General features: G+C 40.3%; 1 protein-coding gene across 1 annotated transcript in view; it reads right to left on the reverse strand.

The window, feature by feature from the left end:
- The window catches only part of FBXL13 (F-box and leucine rich repeat protein 13), a 377146-nt gene that overhangs the window by 13035 nt on the left and 338157 nt on the right, over window positions 1–25954 (reverse strand). The window contains exon 19 of the mRNA XM_077264721.1: window positions 14806–14940. Within this exon, the coding sequence (XP_077120836.1) occupies window positions 14806–14940 (135 nt within the window). The remainder of the gene's footprint in view (window positions 1–14805; window positions 14941–25954) is intronic.

The raw sequence follows: 25954 nt of genomic DNA on the forward strand, positions 1-25954 counted from the left end.
CTCATTCTGTCATGTGCTCCCATCCTGAGCCCCCATTCTGTCATGTGCTGCTCCCATCCTGAGGCCCTATTCTGTCATGTGCTGCTCCCATCCTGCACCCCCATGCTGTCATGTGCTGCTCCCATCATGCGCCCCCATGCTGTCATGTGCTGCTCCCATCCTGCGCCCCCATGCTGTCATGTGCTCCCATCCTGCGCCCCCATTCTGTCATCTGCTGCTCCCATCCATATCCCCCTTACGCTGCTACATAAAGGTTGACGGCCCCCATAAGATGCTCCATAGTATACAGTATGCCCCGTATGCTGCTCCATAAAGGTTGATGGCCCCCATAAGATGCTCCATAGTATATGTCCCGTATGCTGCTCCATAAAGGTTGATGGGCCCCATAAGATGCTAAATACACTATGTTCCAAATTATTATGCAAATTACATTTTTATCAGATTTTCCTAAATGATCGGTGCAAATGACAGTCAGTCTAATAAGTCATCACCGGTTAGATTATACATCGAATTTTATTGAAGAAACCTCCCAATGATAACAGTATAATCTCCAAAATGAATAAAAACTCAAAATGCACTGTTCCAAATTATTATCCACAGTAGAATTTCTAAACATTTGATATGTTTTAAAGAACTGAAAATGCTCATTTGTGGAATTTGCAGCATTAGGAGGTCACATTCACTGAACAAAAAAGCTATTTAACGCCAAAACATTCCAACAGGCCAAGTTACAAGTTAACATAGGACCCTTCTTTGATGTCACCTTCACAATTCTTGCATCCATTGAACTTGTGAGTTTTTGGAGCGTTTCTGCTTGTATTTCTTTGCATGAAGTTGGAATAGCCTCCCAGAGCTGCTGTTTGGATGTGAACTGCCTCCCACCCTCATAGATCTTTTGCTTGATGATCCTCTAAAGGTTCTCTATAGGGTTGAGGTCAGGGGAAGATGGTGGCCACACCATGAGTTTATCTCCTTTTATGCCCATAGCAGCTAATGACTCAGAGGGATTCTTTGCAGCATGAGATGGTGCATTGTCATGCATGAAGATGATTTTGCTCCTGAAGGCACATTTCTGCTTTTTAGACCACAGAAGAAAGTTGTCAGTCAGAAACTCTATATACTTTGCAGAGGTCATTTTCACATCTTCAGGAACCTTAAAGGGCCCCACCAGCTGTTTCCCCATGATTCCGGCCCAAAACAAGACTCCTCCACCTCCTTGCTGACGTCGCAGCCTTGTTGGGACATGGTGGCCATCCACCAACCATCCACTACTCCATCTATCTGGACCATCCAGGGTTGCTCAACACTTATCAGTAAACAAGACTGTTTGGAAATTAGTCTTCATGTATGTGTGGGCCCAATACAACCATTTCTGCTTGTGAACACTGTTTAAGGGTGGCCGAATAGTAGGTTTATGCACCACAGCAAGCCTTTGAAGGAGCCTACACCTTGAGGTTCGAGGGACTCCAGGGGCACCAGCAGCTTCAAATATCTGTTTGCTGCTTTGTAATGGCTTTTTAGCAGCTGCTCTCTTAATCCGATGAACTTGTCTGGCAGAAATCTTCCTCATTATGCCTTTATCAGCACAAACACATTTGTGCTCAGATACAGCCACAAATCTCTTAACAGTACGATGATCACGCTTATGTTTTTGGAAAATTTCTAATGTTTTCATCCCTTCACCAAGGCATTGCACTATTTGATGCTTTTCAGCAGCAGAGAGATCCTTTTTCTTTCCCATGTTACTTGAAAACTGTGACCTGCTTAACCCCTTAATCCCATATGACGTACTATACCGTCGAGGTGGGGTGGGCCTTAATTCCCGGTGACGGTATAGTACGTCATACGCGATCGGCCGCGCTCACGGGGGGAGCGCGGCCGATCGCGGCCGGGTGTCGGCTGCATATCGCAGCTGACATCCGGCACTATGTGCCAGGAGCGGTCACGGACCGCCCCCGGCACATTAACCCCCGGCACACCGCGATCAAACATGATCGCGGTGTACCGGCGGTACAGGGAAGCATCGCGCAGGGAGGGGGCTCCCTGCGGGCTTCCCTGAGACGATCGGTACAAGGTGATGTACTCACCTCGTACCGAACGTCTTCTCCCTGCAGGCCCCGGATCCAAAATGGCCGAGGGGCTGTATCCGGGTCCTGCAGGGAGCACTTCCGGGTCGGAGCAGGCTGCAGATGAAAGCTGCAGCCTGCTCCGATGAAAGTATGATCGCAGATCTGATAGAGTGCTGTGCACACTATCAGATCTGCGATCTGTAATGTCCCCCCCTGGGACAAAGTAAAAAAGTAAAAAAAAAAATTTCCACATGTGTAAAAAAAAAAAATAATAATTCCTAAATAAATAATAATAAAAAAAAAAATATTATTCCCATAAATACATTTCTTTATCTAAAAAAACAAACAAAAACAATAAAAGTACACATATTTAGTATCGCCGCGTCCGTAACGACCCAACCTATAAAACTGCCCCACTAGTTAACCCCTTCAGTAAACACCGTAAGAAAAAAAAAAAAAAAACGAGGCAAAAAACAACGCTTTATTACCATACCGCCGAACAAAAAGTGGAATAACACGCGATCAAAAAGACGGATATAAATAACCATGTTACCGCTGAAAACGTCATCTTGTCCCGCAAAAAACGAGCCGCCATACAGCATCATCAGCAAAAAAATAAAAAAGTTATAGTCCTCAGAATAAAGCGATGCCAAAATAATTATTTTTTCTATAAAATAGTTTTTATCGTATAAAAGCGTCAAAACATAAAAAAATGATATAAATGAGGTATCGCTGTAATCGTACTGACCCGACGAATAAAACTGCTTTATCAATTTTACCAAGCGCAGAACGGTATAAACGCCTCTCCCAAAAGAAATTCATGAATAGCTGGTTTTTGGTTATTCTGCCTCACAAAAATCGGAATAAAAAGTGATAAAAAATGGTCACGTGTCCGAAAATGTTACCAATAAAAACGTCAACTCGTCCCGCAAAAAACAAGACCTCACATGACTCTGTGGACCAAAATGTGGAAAAATTATAGGTCTCAAAATGTGGAGACGCAAAAACTTTTTTGCTATAAAAAGCGTCTTTTAGTCTGGTTTCACACTTGCGTTTTTATCTGCATGCGTTTTTTAAAAAAACCGCATGTGTGAAAAAATGCATGTAAACGCGGTAAAACGCATGCGTTTTTATAGAAAAACACAAGAAAACAAGAAAAAAACAAAAAACCCTAACCCTACCCCTAACCCTACCCCTAACCTGAAATACGTGGCACTGAAATACGTGGCACTGAAATATACGTTTATATACGTATATACGTATATAAGTGCCACGATATTTCAGTGGCCACGTATTTAAGTGCCACGTATTTAAGTGCCACGTATTTAAGTGCCACGTATTTAAGTGCCACGTATTTACGTGCCACGTATTTTTCAGTGCCTGAAATACGTGGCACTGAAATACGTGGCACTGAAATATCGTGGCACTGAAATATCGTGGCACTGAAGTATTTACGTGCCACGTATTTTTCAGTGCCTGAAATACGTGGCACTGAAATACGTGGCACTGAAATACGTGGCACTGAAATATTGTGGCACTGAAATATCGTGGCACTTAAATACGTGGCACTTAAATACGTGGCACTTAAATACGTGGCACTTATATACGTGGCACTTATATACGTGGCACTTATATACGTGGCACTTATATACGTGGCACTTATGACTGTCAGAAAATGTTCAGTAAACGGTTAGGGGTAGGGTTTCAGGTAGAATTGGGGAGTTTCCACTGTTCAGGCACATCAGGGGCTCTCCAAACGCGACATGGCGTCCAATCTCAATTCCAGCCAATTCTGCGTTGAAAAAGTAAAACAGTGCTCCTTCCCTTCCGAGCTCTCCCGTGCGTCCAAAAAGGGGTTTACCCCAACATATGGGGTATCAGCGTACTAGGGACAAATTGAACAACAACTTCTGGGGTCCAAGTTCTCTTGTTATCCTTGGGAAAATAAAAATTTGGGGGGCTAAAAATCATTTTTGTGGGAAAAAAAATATGTTTTATTTTCACGGCTCTGCGTTGTAAACTGTAGTGAAACACTTGGGGGTTCAAAGTTCTCACAACACATCTAGATAAGTTCCTTGGGAGGTCTAGTTTCCAATATGGGGTCACTTGTGGGGGGTTTGTACTATTTGGGTACATCAGGGGCTCTGCAAATGCAACGTGACGCCTGCAGACCAATCCATTTAAGTCTGAATTCCAAATGGCGCTCCTTCCCTTCCGAGCTCTGTCATGCGCCCAAACAGTGGTTCCCCCCCACATAGGGGGTATCAGCGTACTCAGGACAAATTGGACAACAACTTTTAGGGTCCAATTTATCCTGATACCCTTGTGAAAATACAAAACTGGGGGCTAAATTTCATTTTTGTGAAAAAAAATAAATAAAATTATTTTCACGGCTCTGCGTTATAAACTGTAGTGAAACACTTGGGGGTTCAAAGTTCTCACAACACATCTAGATAAGTTCCTTGGGGGGTCTAGTTTCCAATATGGGGTCACTTGTGGGGGGTTTGTACTGTTTGGGTACATCAGGGGCTCTGCAAATGCAACGTGACGCCTGCAGACCAATCCATTTAAGTCTGCATTCCAAATGGCGCTCCTTCCCTTCCGAGCTCTGTCATGCGCCCAAACAGTGGTCCCTCCCCACAAATGGGGTATCAGCGTACTCCAGACAAATTGGACAACAACTTTTGGGGTCCAATTTATCCTGATACCCTTGTGAAAATACAAAACTGGGGGCTAAAAAATCATTTTTGTGAAAAAAAAAAATAATTTTTATTTTCACGGCTCTGCGTTATAAACTGTAGTGAAACACTTGGGGGTTCAAAGCTCTCAAAACACATCTAGATAAGTTCCTTAGGGGGTCTACTTTCCAAAATGGTGTCACTTGTGGGGGGGTTTAATGTTTAGGCACATCAGGGGCTCTCCAAACGCAACATGGCATCCCATCTTAATTCCAGTCAATTTTGCATTGAAAAGTAAAATAGCGCTTCTTCCCTTCTGAGCTCTGCTATGCGCCCAAACAATGGTTTACACCCACATATGGGGTATCGTCGTACTCAGGACAAATTGCACAACAACTTTTGTGGTCTAATTTCTTCTCTTACCCTTGGGGAAATAAAAAAATGGGGGTGAAAAGATCATTTTTGTGAAAAAATATGATTTTTTATTTTTACGGCTCTGCATTATAAACTTCTGTGAAGCACTTGTTGGGTCAAAGTGCTCAACACACATCTAGATAAGTTCCTTAAGGGGTCTACTTTCCAAAATGGTGTCACTCGTGGGGGGTTTCAATGTTTAGGCACATTAGGGGCTCTCCAAACGCAACATGGCGTCCCATCTCAATTCCAGTCAATTTTGCATTGAAAAGTCAAATGGCGCTCCTTCCCTTCTGAGCTCTGCCCTGCGCCCAAACAATGGTTTACACCCACATATGGGGTATCAGTGTACTCAGGACAAATTGCACAACAATTTTTGGGGTCCAATTTCTTCTCTTACCCTTGGGAAAATAAAAAATTGGGGGTGAAAAGATCATTTTTGTGAAAAAATATGATTTTTTATTTTTACGGCTCTGCATTATAAACTTCTGTAAAGCACTTGTTGGGTCAAAGTGCTCACCACACATCTAGATAAGTTCCTTAGGGGGTCTACTTTCCAAAATGGTGTCACTTGTTAGGGGTTTCAATGTTTAGGCACATCAAGGGCTCTCTAAATGCAACATGGCGTCCCATCTCAATTCCAGTCAATTTTGCATTGAAAAGTCAAATGGCGCTCCTTCCCTTCCGAGCTCTGCCCTGCGCCCAAACAATGGTTTACACCCACATATGGGGTATCAGCGTACTCAGGACAAATTGCACAACAATTTTTGGGGTCCAATTTCTTCTCTCACCCTTGGGAAAATAAAAAATTGGGGGTGAAAAGATAATTTTTGTGAAAAAATATGATTTTTTATTTTTACGGCTCTGCATTATAAACTTCTGTAAAGCACTTGTTGGGTCAAAGTGCTCACCACACATCTAGATAAGTTCCTTAGGGGGTCTACTTTCCAAAATGGTGTCACTTGTGGGGGGTTTCAATGTTTAGGCACATCAGGGGCTCTCCAAATGCAACATGGCGTCCCATCTCAATTCCAGTCAATTTTGCATTGAAAAGTCAAATGGCGCTCCTTTGCTTCCAAGCTCTGCCATGCGCCCAAACTGTGGTTTACCCCCACATATGGGGTATCAGCGTACTCAGGACAAATTGTACAACAACTTTTGGGGTCTATTTTCTCCTGTTACCCTTGGTAAAATAAAACAAATTGGAGCTGAAATAAATTTTGTGTGAAAAAAAGTTAAATGTTCATTTTTATTTAAACATTCCAAAAATTCCTGTGAAACACCTGAAGGGTTAATAAACTTCTTGAAAGTGGTTTTGAGTACCTTGAGGGGTGCAGTTTTTAGAATGTTGTCACACTTGGGTATTTTCTATCATATAGACCCGTCAAAATGACTTCAAATGAGATGTGGTCCCTAAAAACAAATGGTGTTGTAAAAATGAGAAATTGCTGGTCAACTTTTAACCCTTATAACTCCGTCACAAAAAAAAATTTTGGTTCCAAAATTGTGCTGATGTAAAGTAGACATGTGGGAAATGTTATTTATTAAGTATTTTGTGTGACATATGTCTGTGATTTAAGGGCATAAAAATTCAAAGTTGGAAAATTGCGAAATTTTCAAAATTTTCGCCAAATATTAGTTTTTTTCACAAATAAACGCAAGTTATATCGAAGAAATTTTACCACTAACATGAAGTACAATATGTCACGAGAAAACAATGTCAGAATCGCCAAGATCCGTTGAAGCGTTCCAGAGTTATAACCTCCTAAAGGGACAGTGGTCAGAATTGTAAAAATTGGCCCGGTCATTAACGTGCAAACCACCCTCGGGGCTTAAGGGGTTAATAATGTGGAACATCATTTTTAAGTAGTTTTCCTTTAATTAGAATCACCTGGAAAACCAATTATCACATGTGTTTAAGATTGATTTCAGTGATCCATTGAGCCCTGAGACACAATACCATCCACTTGTTTATTTGAAAAACAAAACAATTAAATCTTTGACACTTAAATCCAATTTGCATAATAATTTGGAACACAGTGTAGTATATGCCCTGTATGCTGTCACCTGTCCCCGATCCACTGGCGCTCCGTCTTCCAGGTCCTCTGGCTGTGACTGTTCAGTCAGAGGGAAGTGCCGGCGCACACTAATCGCGTCATCGCACCGTCTGACCTGAACGTCACAGGCAGAGAACGCGGCAGACGGAGCGCCGGTGGATGGGGGACAGGTGACTATTGCATATACTCACCCCCTCCCGGCACGTCCCTGCTTTTCCATCGGAGATCGCGGTATGCGTTCAGTGCTTACGCATACCGCGATCTCCTCTGGGCTGCGTCACTCTTGGGGGTCCAGACTGCGCCGGCGCTTACACTTGCGCAGTCTATAAAGGCTTCGGAGAGAGTGACGCTCTCAGTGTTATATTATAATAGATATGCTCTTAGTTAATTGCAAAGAAAGTGTACAGTAATTTATATCGCAGTAAAGTGTAAGACAAAAAAGTGCAGACAGAAGAGTTTTCTGCATGAGGGCACACGAGGTCCATATGTCCAAGAACTACAGAATTGAAGACACTTATGTTCTTTTGCTTTATGTTAAAGGGAACATCACGGGCAGCATGAATCAGAGTGCAGCTCATTTTTGTGGCCATGTGTGTTTCACTCTGAAACGCTGCAGCATTTCATATTAAGACATACTTTTAAAAGCTGGAGATCGACGATCCGACTAGGATGAGTGATCCAATAGGCAGGTCCATGGTAGTTTATTCTCTCACTGCTCCCCTAGACTAACAGGCCTCTCTCATGTATCTATAAGGGGGAAGTCCTGTCAGTCAAGGGGAGCAGGACGGAGAGAAGCCGAAAGGAACCTGCCTTTTGGATTAATCATTGTGGTTACATCGTACCCGAATGACGTTTTAATCTATGTTTTCTCACAAATACCAGTGTTTTAGAGTGAAGTATACATGGCTGCAATAAATGAGCGTCTTTGATACATGGTAAACTTTTAGTCCATGTTCACACGTTCAGTATTTGGTCAGTATTTTACATCAGTATTTATAAGCCAAAATCTGGAGAGTAGCAATTAGAGGAAACGTATAATAGAAACACATCACCACTTCTGTATTTATCACCCACTCCTGGTTTTGGCTTACAAATGCTGAGGTAAAATACTCACCAAAAACTCAATGTGTGAACGCAGCCTTGAAGTAGTTCTAAAATATCTTGGTAGCATGTCATCCCATAAAGCATTTCATTATTTTCTTCAGTTTACATCTGATAGGCAAACCTACACTCCTCAACATGGAAATTGAAGCATAACGAAGGAAAAATTGTGCAGTTATGGAAATCACAGGATGAGAGACATGTTAATAATATATAAATGATGAGAGAAATGGAAACTACATTTTCAAACCATCTGGATTTAGTCAGTATGTGTGCCACGCACATACAGGCACTTACACACCTTGGCATGTTATCAGTGAGGTTCTTAATGGTTGTCTGAAGAATGTTCTGCCACTATTAATGCACTTGCACAAGTAAATCATAAAGATCCACTGCTGGCAGCTTCCTTTGTAATTGCCGACCAATGTCATTTCAGATTTTCTCGATTGAAGACAAGTCTAGAAACACCAGGTAGATCCTACAAAAAGTTTGTAGTGTTATGCCCCAAAATATTGTAAATAAAAATAGAAATCAAATTGTTTAAAAATTACAAAGTTTAATTTAACATGCATGTAAAAAACAAAAACAATACATAACAGATGGGTAAATGGTGATGAAAAGGGACAAACGGCACCATGTAAAAATATTTTATATCACTATTCTGATTAGCTTGAGACTCAAAACAGTTTAATCTCACTGCGTGTCTTTTGGAAACCAAAAATTGCTTTGTGGAACCCTAGGAGTGGGATAACATGTGCACACTTGGAGAGTGTGTTCACAAGGTCACCAAGTGGCATAAGAGTAGTGTCTCACAGTATACCCACAGTACTAATCTTCACAGCAATCAGAATGAACACACAGTGAAAAAACTGTGTAAATGCCTGCAAATGAGTAAAGTGGTGCTTAGCCATGTGGAATAACAACTGGTACGCGCTGGAGTCCAGCCAGATGTCCTGGTGTTCTATTCACCTTACGCCTCCTTTGTCAAAGGCCATCAAGGTGCAAAGCAAAACGGCAATGGAGGCTGCAATGGATTTGATTCTGCTTTTGTTCTTGGACCCAATGATAGCCGATGACTGGTCTGGTGACCACTTGGGCAACAAAATGAAAAGGCCTTCACAAGGGAAGGTCACGCCGGTCCTACTCCTGGAATTATGATGTGGGGCAGCACAGTGTACGATAGCACACTTAACAGCTCAGCGAGACATCAATTTGGCCATGCAATCAGTGGTACAGCCATTTCTCCAAAGAGTCTCAGGAGCAAATTGTAAACACAATAATGCCAGGCCACACGTGGCTCATGCTACTGTGAGCAGCCTGCATAACCTAAATAGGCTACCATGGCCTACAGCATCTCGATAATTGCATTTCATCAAGCACAGGTGTGACGTCAATTGTCAGCAATTGCAAAGAGAACTGCCAGCAGCAGATTGTGATGATTTGCATGCTCAAGTGCATTCAGCTTGGCAGAATATGCTTCAGTCAACCATTAATAATCTCATTGATAACATGCCAAAGAGTGTAAGTGCCAGTATTTCTGCACATGGCGATCATACTCAATACTGAATAAAATGAGGTGTTTTTAAAATTTTGTTCCCATTTTTTCATCATTTGCATATTATTACCATGCCTAGCCATCCCGTGATTCCACGATTCTTCCTTCATGGTTTGCAATTTGAATACCAAGGAATGTTTGTATGAAATCGAAAACAAAAGTGCAGTATGGGTTCATACATTTGGGCTTATTAACACAGGGGCAGACATATAGCAGTTGCGACGGGGCCCAGAGGTGGAGAGGGGCACCTTGCAAGGCGGCTAATAATGAGGTTTCTCAGAGCCCAAGGATCCGGGGGGCACACTGCCAGATTAGTGTCATCATGTGCGGCGTGGCGGGCAGGAAGCGATCCTACAGCTCCGCTGCATATGGTAGAAAATGGAAGCGGAGGTGCAGGATCCTCTCCTGCCCGGCGCTTTCTCAGTGACATAGGCAGGCGCGGATTAACGACATCAGCATGCAGCGCACGCATGTGTCATTTAGAAAGTTGCCAGCGAAAAGAAAGAAGCAATGCTGCAGGGGAACGGACGGAGAGACAGCTGTGTTTTTGTCTCCCAATACACTGGGGAGAGGACAATGATGGGAGAGGAGAGAGGAAAATGATTGGAGTGTGCAAAGAACAATGAGGGGAGTGGAGAGAGGACAATGATAGGAGTGGTGCAGAGGACAATGATGGGGGTGGGGGAGAAGACAAGGGTGTGGGGAGAGGATATGGAGGGGTTGAAGAATTGGGATGGGAGTAAGCAGAGCTTCTGAACAGGTGGAGGAGGACAATAGATATGGATGAATTGAGAGGTGGAGGAGGGTGTTAAGTGTTATGATGAAAGGTAGCATGGTGGAGGATGCTATTAGGGGCTTAAAATGTATTGGGGAGTGGGAGAGGAAGGGGTAAGGTGCATATGACACTTTATAATGAATTGAAAAGTGGGAGAATACTCTGTCAGGGACTTGTAATGAATTGGGAGGTGGCGGAGGATGCTCAGTACCTGATAGCGTCTTCTCTCATCTTCTCTCACCCCCAAATACATTATGATGCTATCAAGGACTTATCATGCATAGGGGAACACAGGAGAGGGACTTAGGCTATGTGCACACATTCAGGATTTGCAGAAGAAAAATCTGCATATCCTAGCAAGAAGAACGCTGCGTAAAATACATTTTTTTGCCACTTTTTTTTTGCGTTTTTGTTGCATATTTTCCCACACTTATTAGTATGGGTGAAATACACTCCAAGAATTAACATTATGCAGATTTTATTCTGCTGCAGATAAAAAATAAGCAACATGTGCATGAATTCACTTTGGTTGTACTGTAAAACGCAGCTTATTTTCCACAACAGAATGCAATGTGTGCACATAACCTTCAAATGCATTGGGAGATAGTCACAGAGACTGATTCATTTATATTTATTGGGCGAGGGAGATTATAGTTAATGGGGGCATAGCTCTGCTTATCACTTCACATTTTGATTGCTGCACGGCTAATAGAATGTTAACGATGGGGTACATATCTGTATTAAGAGGCGAAGTCCTGGGGAGACACGTCTGCATACAATATATGTGTCCTTGTTATTTTTAGGGCTGCGACCGATCATCGTGACAAGATGAGTTGCGACTGGGAGATGTCGACATTAAGGTCAGCGGTAAGCGCCTGGATGTAAATACTATCCTGTAACTGCACTGTGTGATGTGGAGTGGTGATGTTTTCTGTAAAATCCCATAAGCCACATTCTCACATTTGTGTGATATGCCTGTGTGCTGCCAGTTTTTTTTTCGGATGGCATTTTTTGGATGGCACACAGACTCGTAAAGTTTTATAGGTCCACTCACACATACATGAAAATCACAGATCTGAGAATGAAATCCGTGAGGGTCAGAGAATTGTGATAATCATAGACCATGGCACAACCATGCAGGTGATCAAGTAGGGTCCCAAACCAGAGAGTATAATATAATAAAACGTGGCACTCAGCTTGATATTAGATAAGATGATTTAATGCAGTCCAGGAGTAGTACATCAGTTTCACTAACGTATATTCCAATATACAGCGGACACCTCGGGCTGTTAGAGGACACAATCCCACTGGACACCACTGGTTGTCCTACTAAGATACCCGGTGGATCCCGGATCTATCAGCAGTCATTACTGCAACAACCATAGAACCTAGACTCCTGGACCATTTGATTCCAGATACGCATTCATCTCCTATGTGCATGGCATTAGGTTCATAATACATAATACAGGACAACTACTATTCGGTTCACTACATTCATGACTCCCCCACTCTACAAGCAGTAGGTTCACTGATGAAGGTCGCCGCATGACCGAAATGTTTGTGAAACTGATGTACTACTTCTGGACTGCATTAAATCTTTTAGTCTAATATCAAGCTGAGTGCCAAGTTTTATTATATTATACTGTACTTTCAGGGTCAGAGAATGTCCTGTACTGATCTGATTTTGAGAATCAGGATAGGACGTGCTACATGCATCTGTAAAAGTTGGCAGCACACCAACACTTACACAGATACATGAATGTAGCTTTATTATGTATAGCACAGTCCCTTAGTATATAATGTATTCACTTATTATGTATAACATAGTCGCTTAGTATATAGTTTACTGACTTCTGTATAGCACAGTCCCTTAGTATATAGTGTACTGACTTATGTATAGCACGGTCCCTTGGAATATAGTGTACTCACTTATTATGTATAGGACTGTCCCTTAGTATATAGTCTAATCACGTATTATGTATAGCACAGTCCATTAGCATATAGTGTATTCACTTATTATGTATAGCACAGTCCCTTAGTATATAGCGTATTCACTTATTATGTATAGCACAGTCCATTAGTATATAGTGTACTCTTATTATGTATAATACCGTCCATATTTACAAAGTTTCCTCTTTTATTATGTATAACTCCGTCCCTTATTATGTACCATCCTCTCTAATATATAATGCTGTCCCTTACCATATAGCTTCCTCTGCTGTTATGTAGAGCATTATCTCTTACATAGTGTGTTCTTGTTATTTTTGTTATTCACAGAGCCCTCTTTTATTACATATTTCTCACTTGTTAGATATGAAATGACTGCTAATGGACCAGCCTGTGACCAGACGACTAGTCCATCAGCTCCTCCATTAGAAAAGAAACTTTCCCATGCTCCGTCAGCCGTCATTGCATTATTTATCTGACAATAGCGGATGACATGTACCGTAATAAAAATGAGGACGCTATATAATCCGATCTATAAGGGACGGCACAGTACAAAACAAGAGAGGGCACTGTGTAATAAGGGATGGCAATATACATAGGAGACTAAGATAGATAGATAGATATATATATATATATATATATATATATATATATATATATATATGTGTGTGTGGCTATATATTGTTACCATAAAAGGTAGGAGGCCCAGACACATTTCTTGCACAGGGGCCCCAACCTGTCAGTGTACACCCCGTATCAACAAGGTGCTGGAATATACAGTGAGACAATGAGTCGTGAAAGGAGCCATGAAAAATGACATACAACTGGAGCTCAAAGAGAGTACTATAAGATTGTAGAGGAGAAAATGAACAAAATATTTTATGCAGTTATCAGTATAATTAAGGTACAATAATTTACATTTTCCTGAGACACGTATTGTCCTATTAACCTACAAAGATATCCACTCGGCTAAGTGGAGCATGCCCCCAAGTCAAAACATATAACCAAAAAGTAAAATCTCTATTTGAAAAAGATCAGAAAAGGAACCATAACAAATATAGTCTGGAATGTATAATCCATAAAAAAAAAAAAAGATTAGAGATAATCAGACACAATGGGTAAACTAGCAAAAATATATTTTTATTAAACATAGAACATAAAATATAATATAATAAAGATAAAGTAGGGAGAATGGAGAGAAGCAGCTAAAAAATAGTTGTGGGAACAGCTGGAAATAGTATACCACGTCAATGAAAAGACAAAAATATCCCGCTGATCCTGCGCTCACTATGATACTAAAAGCATATCTGTCAGAGTTGAATACATGACAATAGTGATAGTATATGCTGACTTGAGATCCTAGACAATACAAATCCCGGGGCACTATGCTAGATTGATAGTGAAAAAAGCCGACACAGAGGATTCAGTTTAGTACAACAAAAGGGGAAAAGGTGTTGACATAAATGGTCATTATCATGATAACTATGATCACAGAAGATACAGCAAATATATCTCAGGGTGAGGAGTCACAACATCACAAAAGTCAGATTATATGAATGAATGAATTTACCTTGAGACATGATGTGAAAATAGTGTGGGAGCGCAGGGGGGATACAGCTGGAGCCTCAATGCACGTTTCACCGCCTTAGCTTTGTCAGGTGGCGTCCTGCACTATTTTCACATCATGTCTCAAGGTAAATTCATTCATCCATATGACCTGACTTTTATAATGTTGTGAGTCCTCATAGTTAACATTATAATGACCATTTATGTCAACACCTTTTCCCCTTTTGTCGTACTATACTGATATTTTTATCTTTCCTTTGACGTGGTATACTATTTCCAGCTGTTCCCACATCTATTTTTTAGCTGCTTCTCGCCATTCTCCCAACTTTATCTTTATTATATGTTATCTTCTATGTTTAATAAAAACATACTTTTGTTAGTTTACCCCTTGTGTCTGATTATCTCTATTCATTATTCATGGGTTATACATTCCAGACTATATTACTTATGGTTCCTTTTCAAATCTTTTTCAAACAGAGATTGTCCTTTTTGGTTATACGTATTGTCTTATTTCCTGAAATAAACAATAGCTGCAAATTGATCCAAAAGAAATATAACTCTACACATTTTAACCCTGATGTTTATGAACTAAATTAGAATTCTATGCTTGTCTCACTTTTCATGTTATACTCCTATAGCTTACCTTTGGACATCCGGCAATATTGATGGATGTGAGCATCTTACAGCAAAATGCAATAGTTTTTACTGTGTTGTTTGTTACTTGCAAACAATGAGAAATATCCAGCACTTCAAGATCTTTTGATTGATGGCAGAATTTCTATAAAATGAAACACTGAAAATTAAGGGCTCATTCACACTTCTATGTTTCATGTATGTGTGCTATCTGTTTTTTCAAAGGAACTTTTGTCCAATTTGCAGACCAAACTCACATGACAATGAATGGATCCATGATGTGAATGGACAGCACACACATATGCAACACAGACATGTTTGTCAAGTGATTACATGGTCATGGAACACTGACTATTGTTTTTTTTTTATTTATAATGGATTAGAACACCTATGTAATGGGTATTTGAATGCGTTATAGTCTATGCATAGAAAATGTAGGAACCAAGATTGACATTCTTAAATTGTTAGGCAAACTGCAAAATCCAATGGGCTAACACAGAAAGTCACCACCCTTTGCTTATGCTGTGGATACTGTGGATTGTGGCATCCAATTAGTTAAACAGCCCATGGTGACAATTACAATGACCCCTCGGAAGGTAATTGGGCAGGCATAATGGTTACTGCACATTCAATTCCTCCTCAACAATAACAGATTTTGAAGAGGTCTAAGAAGTCTTTCATATGTAAAACATATATGTAAAACGGCTTGTCCAGGTAAAACAAAGCTGATCAGTGGATGTCTCACTCCTGGGACCTGCATTGATCGGCAGATTGGGAAATTTTTACCACCAAAGTGGACCTTTTATTCCTGACTAAGGTTGGTTATCTTGATGGGGCCAGCTGCCTTTATCTTTGTGTGACCCTCTCTTTCTTGATCTGGTTCTGGACTACTGCTTCATGATGTGATGGGCCTTCAGCCTCACAACATGCTTCAAGTTTGTTGTTTTGTGCAGCAGGACCTCATTACCTTTTGGCCTGCAGCCCGCTGCAGGTTGAATGCTAGATTATATTAGTGGTCTGTTGTGGTTCTATCATATATTTTCGAGGGGGCCAATCAGGTCTCGCCTTGGTAATATGCACAAATGCAGTCTGGTGAGTCCAATAAAATTGTTTATCCCTCCTACTTGGATGTGAATATTGCACTACATCAGATGAAATCATTGTAAACCCAGTCTATCCTCCCAGTTTTTAGTCATAAAATGGGCTGGTCATTGTTATGTTGGTATTTGTAAACCATTAATGTCCCAGTCAATCCTTATAGAGTTGTTTAAGATGGACATAGTTACTCCAAATTGTTTGTTTTTAGGCAATCCCCGCATGTGTTGCGACTGTTAGACATGCAGCCGCAGGCAAAGACATGGAGAGAAAGACGCCACATATTGATAAGCGCACCCAAATATCAATAAAATATCCCTGGTCCCGGGACTGCTTTCCCATCATTATGGACATTCTGGACTTTTTGGCTTGATCCTCTGACTGCTTGATATAGGTGATATACATTGATTCCCTACAGCTCTTATTGGTGCTTTCACCTTTATGATTCTTTAGTTACTTTATTACAATTTTGCCTATAGATTACCACCCCTTCATTCATGGGGCTGTTTATCACCTTGCCTTTATATACATACATGACTTATATACATATATTGTATGTATGTCTCTATGTCCTAACAGTTTATGAGGGCTTTGTTGGGCCCAACTATTTACATGTGCTTGTTTACCGTCTTTGGGCATGCCCACTTTCGGTCTTATATGCTATTTTTTACTTTGAAAATTATACGGCTTTCAAATTTTGATTCCACTATAAAATTGTGCATATTGCATATTGTCTATTGATATCTAAACGGGGACAGTCCCATTTATTGTCTACTTATAATTTAGTCTTTATTGACTTTTCTATGGATTAATCCCAGGGATGTGGTTGTGCTGTTTTTGTATTGTTTTTAAATGTTTTAGTCATTTTTGGGTGTTCTGTATGTCACTAAATTTATACCTTTGGGCAAAAAAATATATTTTTTTTGGAGTGCACCATTTCCATGCATTGAGAGAAATTATCCAGCTGGTGGTGGAGGCAGTTCAGACTTTGTGAGACTTTATTAGAAAACTAAAGCGATAAATAGTTCTTCAAAAAGAAAAATCTTTACATAGCAAACACCTGGCACATCAGTGAGGAGGATCAACGCGTTTAAACTATGAAGTCTTACTCATGATCATGAGTAAGACTTCATAGTTGAAACGCGTTGATCCTCCTCACTGGTGTGCCAGGTGTTTGCTATGTAAAGATTTTTCTTTTTGAAGAACTATTTATCGCTTTAGTTGTCTAATAAAGTCTCACAATGTCTGAACTTCCTCCACCTCCAGCTGGATCCTTTCTCTTTTTGTCTTCATTTGCTGTGGGTGCTCACCCCGAACCGTGCTGGGCGTTGGCAGGTCTGGGGATTTCGTCTAAGACCGGTAAGCTGACTACATTCCTTTTTTCTTTTGTTATTTCCATGCATTGACCTTTTTATTTTTTTTCTGGCACAATGAGCCCTTTGGTGGACATGCTTGAATCCTATTTGCAGGGGTTTGGACTTAAGCCATGACAGAGCCACTGAATGTTCTGGCAAATGCTATGTGAACCCAGCCTAAGTCTGATGAGATCATTAAAGGTCCAATCAATGTTCCTTTTTGGAGCAATAAGATTGCAAGTCTGCATTTAGTCTAATAAGCAGAAGAATCAGTGAATTGATTAATATCTTTTTCCTGTCAAACTCTATTAGCGAAGGATGAATACCTTCTCTAGTGACAATGAATAGACTATTCTGATAGCCAGAAGAACAGGGTGAAGGATTGATAAGTTACATTGTTGAGGGTATAGGGTTTTGAAACCCTTGGATTAAGACCATCTGAGCTTTAACCAGAAGTATATGAGGTATCTCTCTCTCCCGTAGTTGCTTCCTCATGTGAAGGAATAGGCTAATGTTGCTGTTCCTATCAGTCTCTTTTCATTCTTTTTAAATATTTTTATTAGATTTTAATTTTTTTAAAAGGAACAGGAATAAAAAGGGAGGGGGAAGGGAAAAAGGGGGTGAGGGAAGGGTTAACAATGGGAAAGGGGAGAGGGAATGGTAAAAATTAGAGAACTCAAACAAAATTCTCCGGTTAACAATGTAACAAAGGTTTAAACATTACAACATACTTTAAACTTGTATAATACTTGAATATGGAAAGGAATCAAAAAGAAATGGGATGTAGGCATAATGATCTCAGATTGTTCCCATATGTCTTAAAGATAGTTCATTGGTTTTGGAATTTTGAGTTCCAGATCTTCCATTTCCTAGAATATTAATTTATACCATTGCAATTGATAGTGAATCTCCATTCTAAGGTACTATGTTGATGGATTGTATCTAATATATCTAAAAGTTTCTGAACTTCATTTTTCTTCCACCAATGAGCTAGGGAGTTATTTACTACTAAAAAAATGTGTATTATAATGTATTTTATTGAAGGGTCTACATCATCCATGTCAATCGAAAGAAGTGCCCTCTAAGGAGTAATGAAGAAGCTATTGTTGGTAAAGGAATTGATGTGTTGTGATACGTGTGACCAGAGGGTTTTCTCTTTAGGGCAACCCCAAAATATATGATATAAATAACCCTGTGACCCGCAATTCCTCCAGCATAGCGATGAATGTTCCTGGCTTATGTGTGATAGCCTAATGGGGGTATAGTACCACCTTGACAATATCTTGAAGAGTGACTCATGAAGGATCACTGAGATATTAGACGCATAAGTACTTCTGATAGCGCTGTCCCATTATTCAATCTGTAGAGCGATGTTAAGGTCAGACTCTCACCTTTTCATGTAGACATTTTTAATAGTAATGACATCCTTGTTGAAATAGCTATGAAGGCTTTTTAAACTCCATGCATTTTTATTGTTTATGTTACTTAAAAGCAGTGAAAAAATTTCGATATTCATTGCCTTGCCGTTGAGTCGTTTTATTATATTGTCACTAACTATAGTGAATAGTACCAGTTCGGAGGAATTAATTTCACTAAAGGAGAGACATTTTTCACCATTATAGATGTTCGCAATCTTTTTTTTTTCCTGACTTGAACCATATTTCGATAAAGGAAAATTATATACTGAAGCAAGTAGTGATAGCGGTAATTTGTGTATTTGTTCAGACCTGTTAAGGTTGTTATTAGTGTAGATTAGGGCTTGGAAGATAGGGGGAGAGGATTCCTTTAACGGCGTGTGGACTATAAATAAGGCTAAAGGACAGATCTTGAAGTCCCTTTTTATTCTTAACTGATACGTGTAAAGGCTCTTTCTCAGTCTCTTTGCCAGAATACTAATCTGTCATGCATTTAATTTCTATCTACCAATCTCCATGGTTGTTCTCCGTTGTAAGCAGCCATTTCAGCTTGGAGAGTTAATGCCATTATAAGTAATATTTCTTTTCAAGGTGTATGAATGAAACTGTACTTTATATTGTAGAGCTTAGACCAGTTTTGCTCGCTCTGGTTGTGTGAGATGTTTTGTACAACAAATCTTGGAAGCAGTGACCAGAATATCTACTAAATGTAATTCTTTACCTACTGTGGGATCTTTTTGGCTGTAAAGCCCCATTTTATTTTTCTGTGAGCTTAAGGTTGTGCCCTAATAGGTCTCACCAAATAGAGAAACATGCAGAATAGTTAAGATCTTTTTTATATACACCCCTTTGTTCATTTATAGTTTAGCAGGGAGTGAAATTAAGGTAAAAATCCTTGGGTATTTTCACAAGTACTGTTCTCTTCGGTCACTAAAACCAATTTGGCATACCTGCGTGTTCAAGCTACTCTTGATGGCATGGAATTTGAGTGGATATTTCAAACCCACAAGGAGTTCTTGTTAAATCTAATTTGTACTTTGCTAAGGATCAGAATATGTTCAACTGTTATTGACACTAGAATACTTTTTCTTTAAAGTTATGATCTTGACCTTTTAGGGCCTTATTTAAGCGTAATTACCCATTACTTGCCAAATTAAAATTTTTACAAGTACGGATTTTTAGAAAAGGGCGTCTCAATATTCAATTATAAATGACAATGACATGATTTCCTATTTTTAAAACATTCATTTTACAAACACAAAAAAAAAAATTGGACCTAATTATAAAAATTATAAAATCTTAGTTGCTAGAAGCTAAAGATTAGGCGTCCCAAAAAAAGGACATTGGTAGATAATGGGTTAACCATAAATAGACAATCGGGCCGATTTTAGTTAAAGGGAACCTGTCACCCCCCAGGCGTTTGTAACTAAAAGAGCCACCTTGTGCAGCAGTAATGCTGCATTCTGAGAAGGTGGCTCTTTTATTTCGAGTCCCTGGCACTTCTGAAAGAATCGCTTTTGAAATTTGTCCCTTATACCTGTGAAATCGCCAGGGGGGCAGGTCTTTTCCCCTAATCCAGACTCCTCACAGCCGTCAATCATGGCCTCTGCGCGCCGGGCACATCTCCTCTTCCTTCATTAGTGTCCCCGATGCCTGTGCTGTAAGTTCGAAGGGCAACGCAACTGCACATGCCCGAAAAAGAAAAAAAAGGCGCAGGCGCCGGGGACGCTAATAAAGAGTAGGCGGCGCCTGGCACGCAGAGGCCATGATCGACGGTTGTGAGGCGTCTGGATTAGGGGGGAAAGACCTGCCCCTGTGGCGATTTCACAGTATGCGGGACAAATTTCAAAAGCGATTCTTTCAGCAGTGCCAGGGACCCAAACTAAAGGAGCCACCTTGTCAGAATGCAGCATTAGTGCAGCACAAAGTGGCTCTTTTAGTTACAAACGCCTGGGGGGAGGTGACAGGTTTTTAATTTGAAAACAGGTGCAATTGGCCCTGATGTCTCTTGTCGAAACCCTACTCTGGTGCTTTATAGGCTTACCATATTTCCTTGGATCACTTGACTTGTGCTTCCATCACCATACTTATTTTTAGTACCTGTTCTTGGGTACTCTAGTGATGGTTATCTCATTTAAGAAGTACATAATATCTAAATAAATCCTCTTTTTACTACAGTTTTTGATGTCAGGTGTTTACTGTTTGACCAGACCTGGCCTCTTTGGGGTAATGGCTTCCAGGATTCTCTGTTGTTGGCAATTGTCCTACTCTTCTTCTGTTTATTCCCAATCCCAGAAGATAATCAAGCATATAGATACTGCAGGTGTATGAATATAATTCCTCTCCTCAAATGAAAGAAGAGTTCTTGTTACACTAGTTATTTGTTATCAATTTATGTGCCTCCAGTGAGATTGCCAGCACTTTCTCATGGAAGTTCCCAATCAAAAGGGTTATTGTCCTGATTGAATAATCTCTAGAACTTTCATTATTTATTAAACACTATCCATTAGGCTGGATTAATGTTCAGATCTTCCCATCAGGTGTAAAATCTTAGGAGTGGTGTTTCCTCCCTATCAGATTGTGTTCTTTAATGGGTGCTGCACCCTTTCGTAATCCCTCTTTCTGGCTAGTATTTGGTTGAGGTTTTTTTTCTTTTCACATGATGTGAAGAGTAAAGTTGAGTGAGTGTATAAATTTTGATGATGATAATGATATATTTGGACGGCTTCTACTTGACTACTCAAGTAACCACTGAAGGAGGAAGTGGGACGGTGGAGCCCTCTCTCACGGGTTCTATCATGGGCATGGCTTTCGGGAAAATCAAATCACAGGCAATTATAATTTTCACTGGACAACCCCCTTAAGTTTAAGTAGAGGAAGAGGAGTCATAAACAGAAGAGTCATGTATGGACCTGTACAGTAGATATACATATGGTCTCTATTATCTCCAATCCCATACATGTTGACAGTCATTAATACGGCTTGATACTATTCTTCTTTACTTGTAACTTCTTTCTCACTATGCCTGGTAGTTTTCTAAGGTTTCAAGACTGAAATTTGACTAAACTTTCTCTATACAGCTGCATCAGTATTTTTCTGGCACAAAAAACATTAACATCTTGTAAATGTTAAAATGTTTCCTACATCTTGCTAGCAAGATCAGAACAGAAAAAGCAGCTGTCCTATTGATTTAACTGATATTCTCACAGCTGCATTTCATGCTAATTCTTCGACTTAGCAAATGGTGATATATTCTAGACAAAGCTACTGACACCAACATGTCTAATGTATTTCTGTTGTATAAGATGTACAGATTTATATATGTGAATGCCAGTATTTTCCTCTGCAGAACAGAAGCCATTCTGAACTAATGAGACTGAATGTAAGGTCAAATGAAGAAACTCTGAGCAGCCCAAGAATCTGATATCTGCAAGACAACACCCTCAATCAGCATTTTGCAAGAATTTCATGGAAAGGACTACGGTACATACATTTGGTGAGAATTTAGTGAATAGCACTAAATCAATGGGGCAAATGTACTAGTCTTGTCTTATATGTAAGTAGTGTAAAATCAAACTACACTGTATGGAGTCTCTCCTTGTGGAGAACAAAGAACTCCCAGCACTCAAATATATGTCATAGATCTTGATTCTTCTGTATAGGATTGAACATGTTTCAGCTCCTCTGCAGTTGAAAGCTCCGGAGGAGTTGAAACGTGTTCAGGTTTTGAATATAAGAATCAAGATTTTTGACATATGTGAGTGTCAGAAGTTCTTTGTTCTTATGCTATTCATTTCCATATGCACCACAATCCATAGTGGAGTGCTGATCACAATTTGGACTTCTCCTTGTGGAGAGTGACATGCCAATGTAAGAAGAATTTTAGGTCATGTAATTCTCCTCTGGGAAATTATATATGCAAATTTCCTTTTCAGAGGGAAAGAAGACTTGAACTCCAGAGCCATCTTTTGTAAGTAGCATTCCTAAAAGTCAATATGGACCTAAGGATTCACACTTCCAATAGGTAGCACTAGATTTCAAGTTCTCTTCTTTTCTAAAGAGGCAATTTGTATCCAAAATATATCACAGTCATATCATATATCACATTTCATTCCCAATGATAAATTTAGTGAATCTTTAGACATTTTTGCCTAACTTTATACCACCCATTGGTTAACTTAATTCTAGACCAACATCTTGCACCAAAATTAAGCTACACCCCTTTATAGAAATCGCGCATCAGGAGCAGTGGCCCCTGGTCCCCTGCATATTTACTTTTTCATCATGAATTTCTTCTCTATGCCTAGTAAATCCATAGTAGGTCTATGGCTGCCTTTATGATTTTAATAACATAATAATAATATTAATAACTCCTGTGTATTATTTTTGTTGGTGGTATATTTAGTGTATAGATCAACTTCTTTAGTGATCCACTCCATAACCGGCATTTCCACTCTCCTAATGCTATCTATTTTTAACTGCTGACTTTCATCTTACTTTATTGAGGCATGCCTACCTCTCTATACCTATCTTTACATATGCTGAGCATATGGAAGGTTTACTAGATGTAAATAAATAATAATAATAATAATAATAATAATACTGTGTTGTGACTGTGCAGGGCAAGTTCAGGTGCTGTTCCCAGGTGCCCTTCCAAACCTACACCCTATTTTCATAACGCATTTGTACTCTAGAATTTCATGATATAGTAAAAGAATATATATTTTTTGTATTTTAATTTGTCCTGTATCCTTTTATGCTATACGTGCTTACACCGCATTCAGGCTAAACAATCCATCTTTTCTTCTAAGCCGCATGTAAAATAGTAGATATGCGGCACTGTCCTTATGACAATACTTTCCTGTGAGGGGTGGGGTGGGGATTACAAGAGCAGTTGCCCTGGAAGCAAAATTCTTAGGGGTGATCAATGTGTAGTGGCAAGAGGTTAACCGATACTAACATATTACAAGCAAGATACAGTGTGTGTGTGTGTGTATATATATATATATATATATATATACACAAATATACACAATAGAGATTGCACAATTTTGGTCTGTGTTCACATGTAGCATATACCAGGGACGTATCTAGGTTGGGCATTTGCCTCGGTCACAGCCAGCAGCATTTTGCTGCCCCCCATAGTGGGAGTCGGACATTCTCTGAGCTGGCTGTCAAGCTGACAGCCAGCTCAGAGAAGGTGCAGCGCGCTGGCTCCCAGTGATCAATTGTACATGAGTCTTTTAGGTGCTAGTACAATTGAAGCCCTGACTGACGGCACTTACAGGTCAGGGTGACGTCACTCCTCGGTGCTGCATAGGAGCAGAAGTTTGGTGTGGTAAGTGCTCCAATGGAGCTGAAGACACCGAAGATTTATTGTAAGTAGGGGAAGAAATTTAAATACACAGTATGAGGAGAGTGTGGGGGGAATGTATGTGGACACAGTATGGGGAGCAAGGGGGCAATGTATGTGGACACAGTGTGGGGAACAAACGAGGGGGCAGAAAATTTGAGGACACACTAGCAATAGGGGGATGGATGCAGACACAGTATGGGGAGCGAAGGGATGGGATGGGTGCAGACACAGTATGAGGAGTAAGGGGGGAAATTTTAAGACACTGTATGGGGAGCGAGGGGGTTGAGTGCAGGCACAGTAATGAGAGCGAGGGGAGTATGGGTGCAGACACAGTATGGGGAGAGAGGAGGGGGGGATTTTGAGGACCAGTACAGCAGTTACTGCAGAGACAGCTACCTTGTACGGAAAGTGCTGGTAAGACAGTGCAGCCAATGGAAATTTTGATATAACGGAAACCTTTTGACTCACTTTTGTGTGTACATATATATCTCAATAGCCATAAATAGAGAAGTGCTGCATTATGAAGAGGGAGGGGGCAAGATGGGTACAGACACAGTATAGGGAGTGAGGGAGGCAATGTATGCGAAGTACACAGTATGAGGAGTGAGTGGGGATTGGTGCGGACACAGAATGGGGAGCGAGGGGGGAATGCGTACGGAAACAGTACGGGGAGCAGGAGATGTGTCAGGAGACTATTGAGGGAAATAATATAAGGATACAGTATAAGGATGAGAAAAATCTGGTGAAGACAGAATAGAGACTGGATAGTGTGGGGAGGGTGGTGTGGAGAGGATGCAGCATGAGGAGATAGAAAAGTGGGGACAGTACGCCAAGGAGGGGGAGTGTGATGAGGGAGCACAGTATAAAGAATGGGCATTATAGGGGACACAGTGTGAGAGGACAGTGTGAAGATGGGTCCCATTATGGAAAGGAGAAGGCAGTATGGAGGGCATGTCATGTACCATAAGAGGAAAAATGTGTGAATCATATTTTGTACAGGGAACATAATGAGGAGACATTATTTATTCAGGGACACCGAGTAGGGCAGATATTTTTTATTTAGGAGCATTATAATGACACTGCTGTTTTTAAGGGTAACTTGGGAATTTTGCTGCATAAGACCAGAGAAGATGAAAGTCTTCAGAGATGAGCTGTGGCTGTGAAAACTCATTATGGCATCTGAACAAGATGAAGAAAAGAAAGAGAACTACTCCAATTTTTAAGGTACCTGGATGTAAATGTTTGTTTGTCATACTGATTAAGTCTCATCTGTACTGTGGTTCCTGTGTGGTTCGCAGTGTGATGATGACTGATAGCAGCAACTCACAGTATCTGGATTTACTGGAGGGTGTAGGTTCATGCAATACAAATGCATACAATTGATGTACCATGTACTGATGGTGGTTATGGTGCTGAATTTGTGTACTCATGGTGATCCTAGTGATGTATTCATGTACTGATGGTGGTTCTGGTGCTTATGGTGGTGTTGGTGACGTATTTCTGCACTGAAGGTGGTCATGGTGATGTATTGCTGTACTGATGGTGGTTCTAGTAATGTATTCCTGTAATGATGATAGTTTTGATGCTGTATTTCTGTACTGATTGTGATTCAGATGATGAATTTTTGCACTGCTGGTGGCTCTGATGATGTATTTCTGTACTGCTGGTGGATTCTTGTGTTGTCATTGGTTCTGATCCTGTGCACATGTAAAAATTCATAACTTAAGACAGAGACATAATGATTACATACCATGCAGTAAATAAATAAGTAGCATAGTGCATGAAAATAATATACGGTACTTAGTTAACATGTTTTTTTTATTAAAACAAAATATGAAAGCCATCCCGCCTCGTCACGGCGACCGTAGTTGGGACAGGCCTAGGCTTAATACTAAAAACCTTACCACTTGTCAAGTGACATGCATGTAGATAAGGGCT

The sequence above is a fragment of the Ranitomeya variabilis genome, chromosome 5 (genome assembly GCF_051348905.1).
Source record: "Ranitomeya variabilis isolate aRanVar5 chromosome 5, aRanVar5.hap1, whole genome shotgun sequence".
Classification (NCBI taxonomy): Eukaryota; Metazoa; Chordata; class Amphibia; order Anura; family Dendrobatidae; genus Ranitomeya; species Ranitomeya variabilis.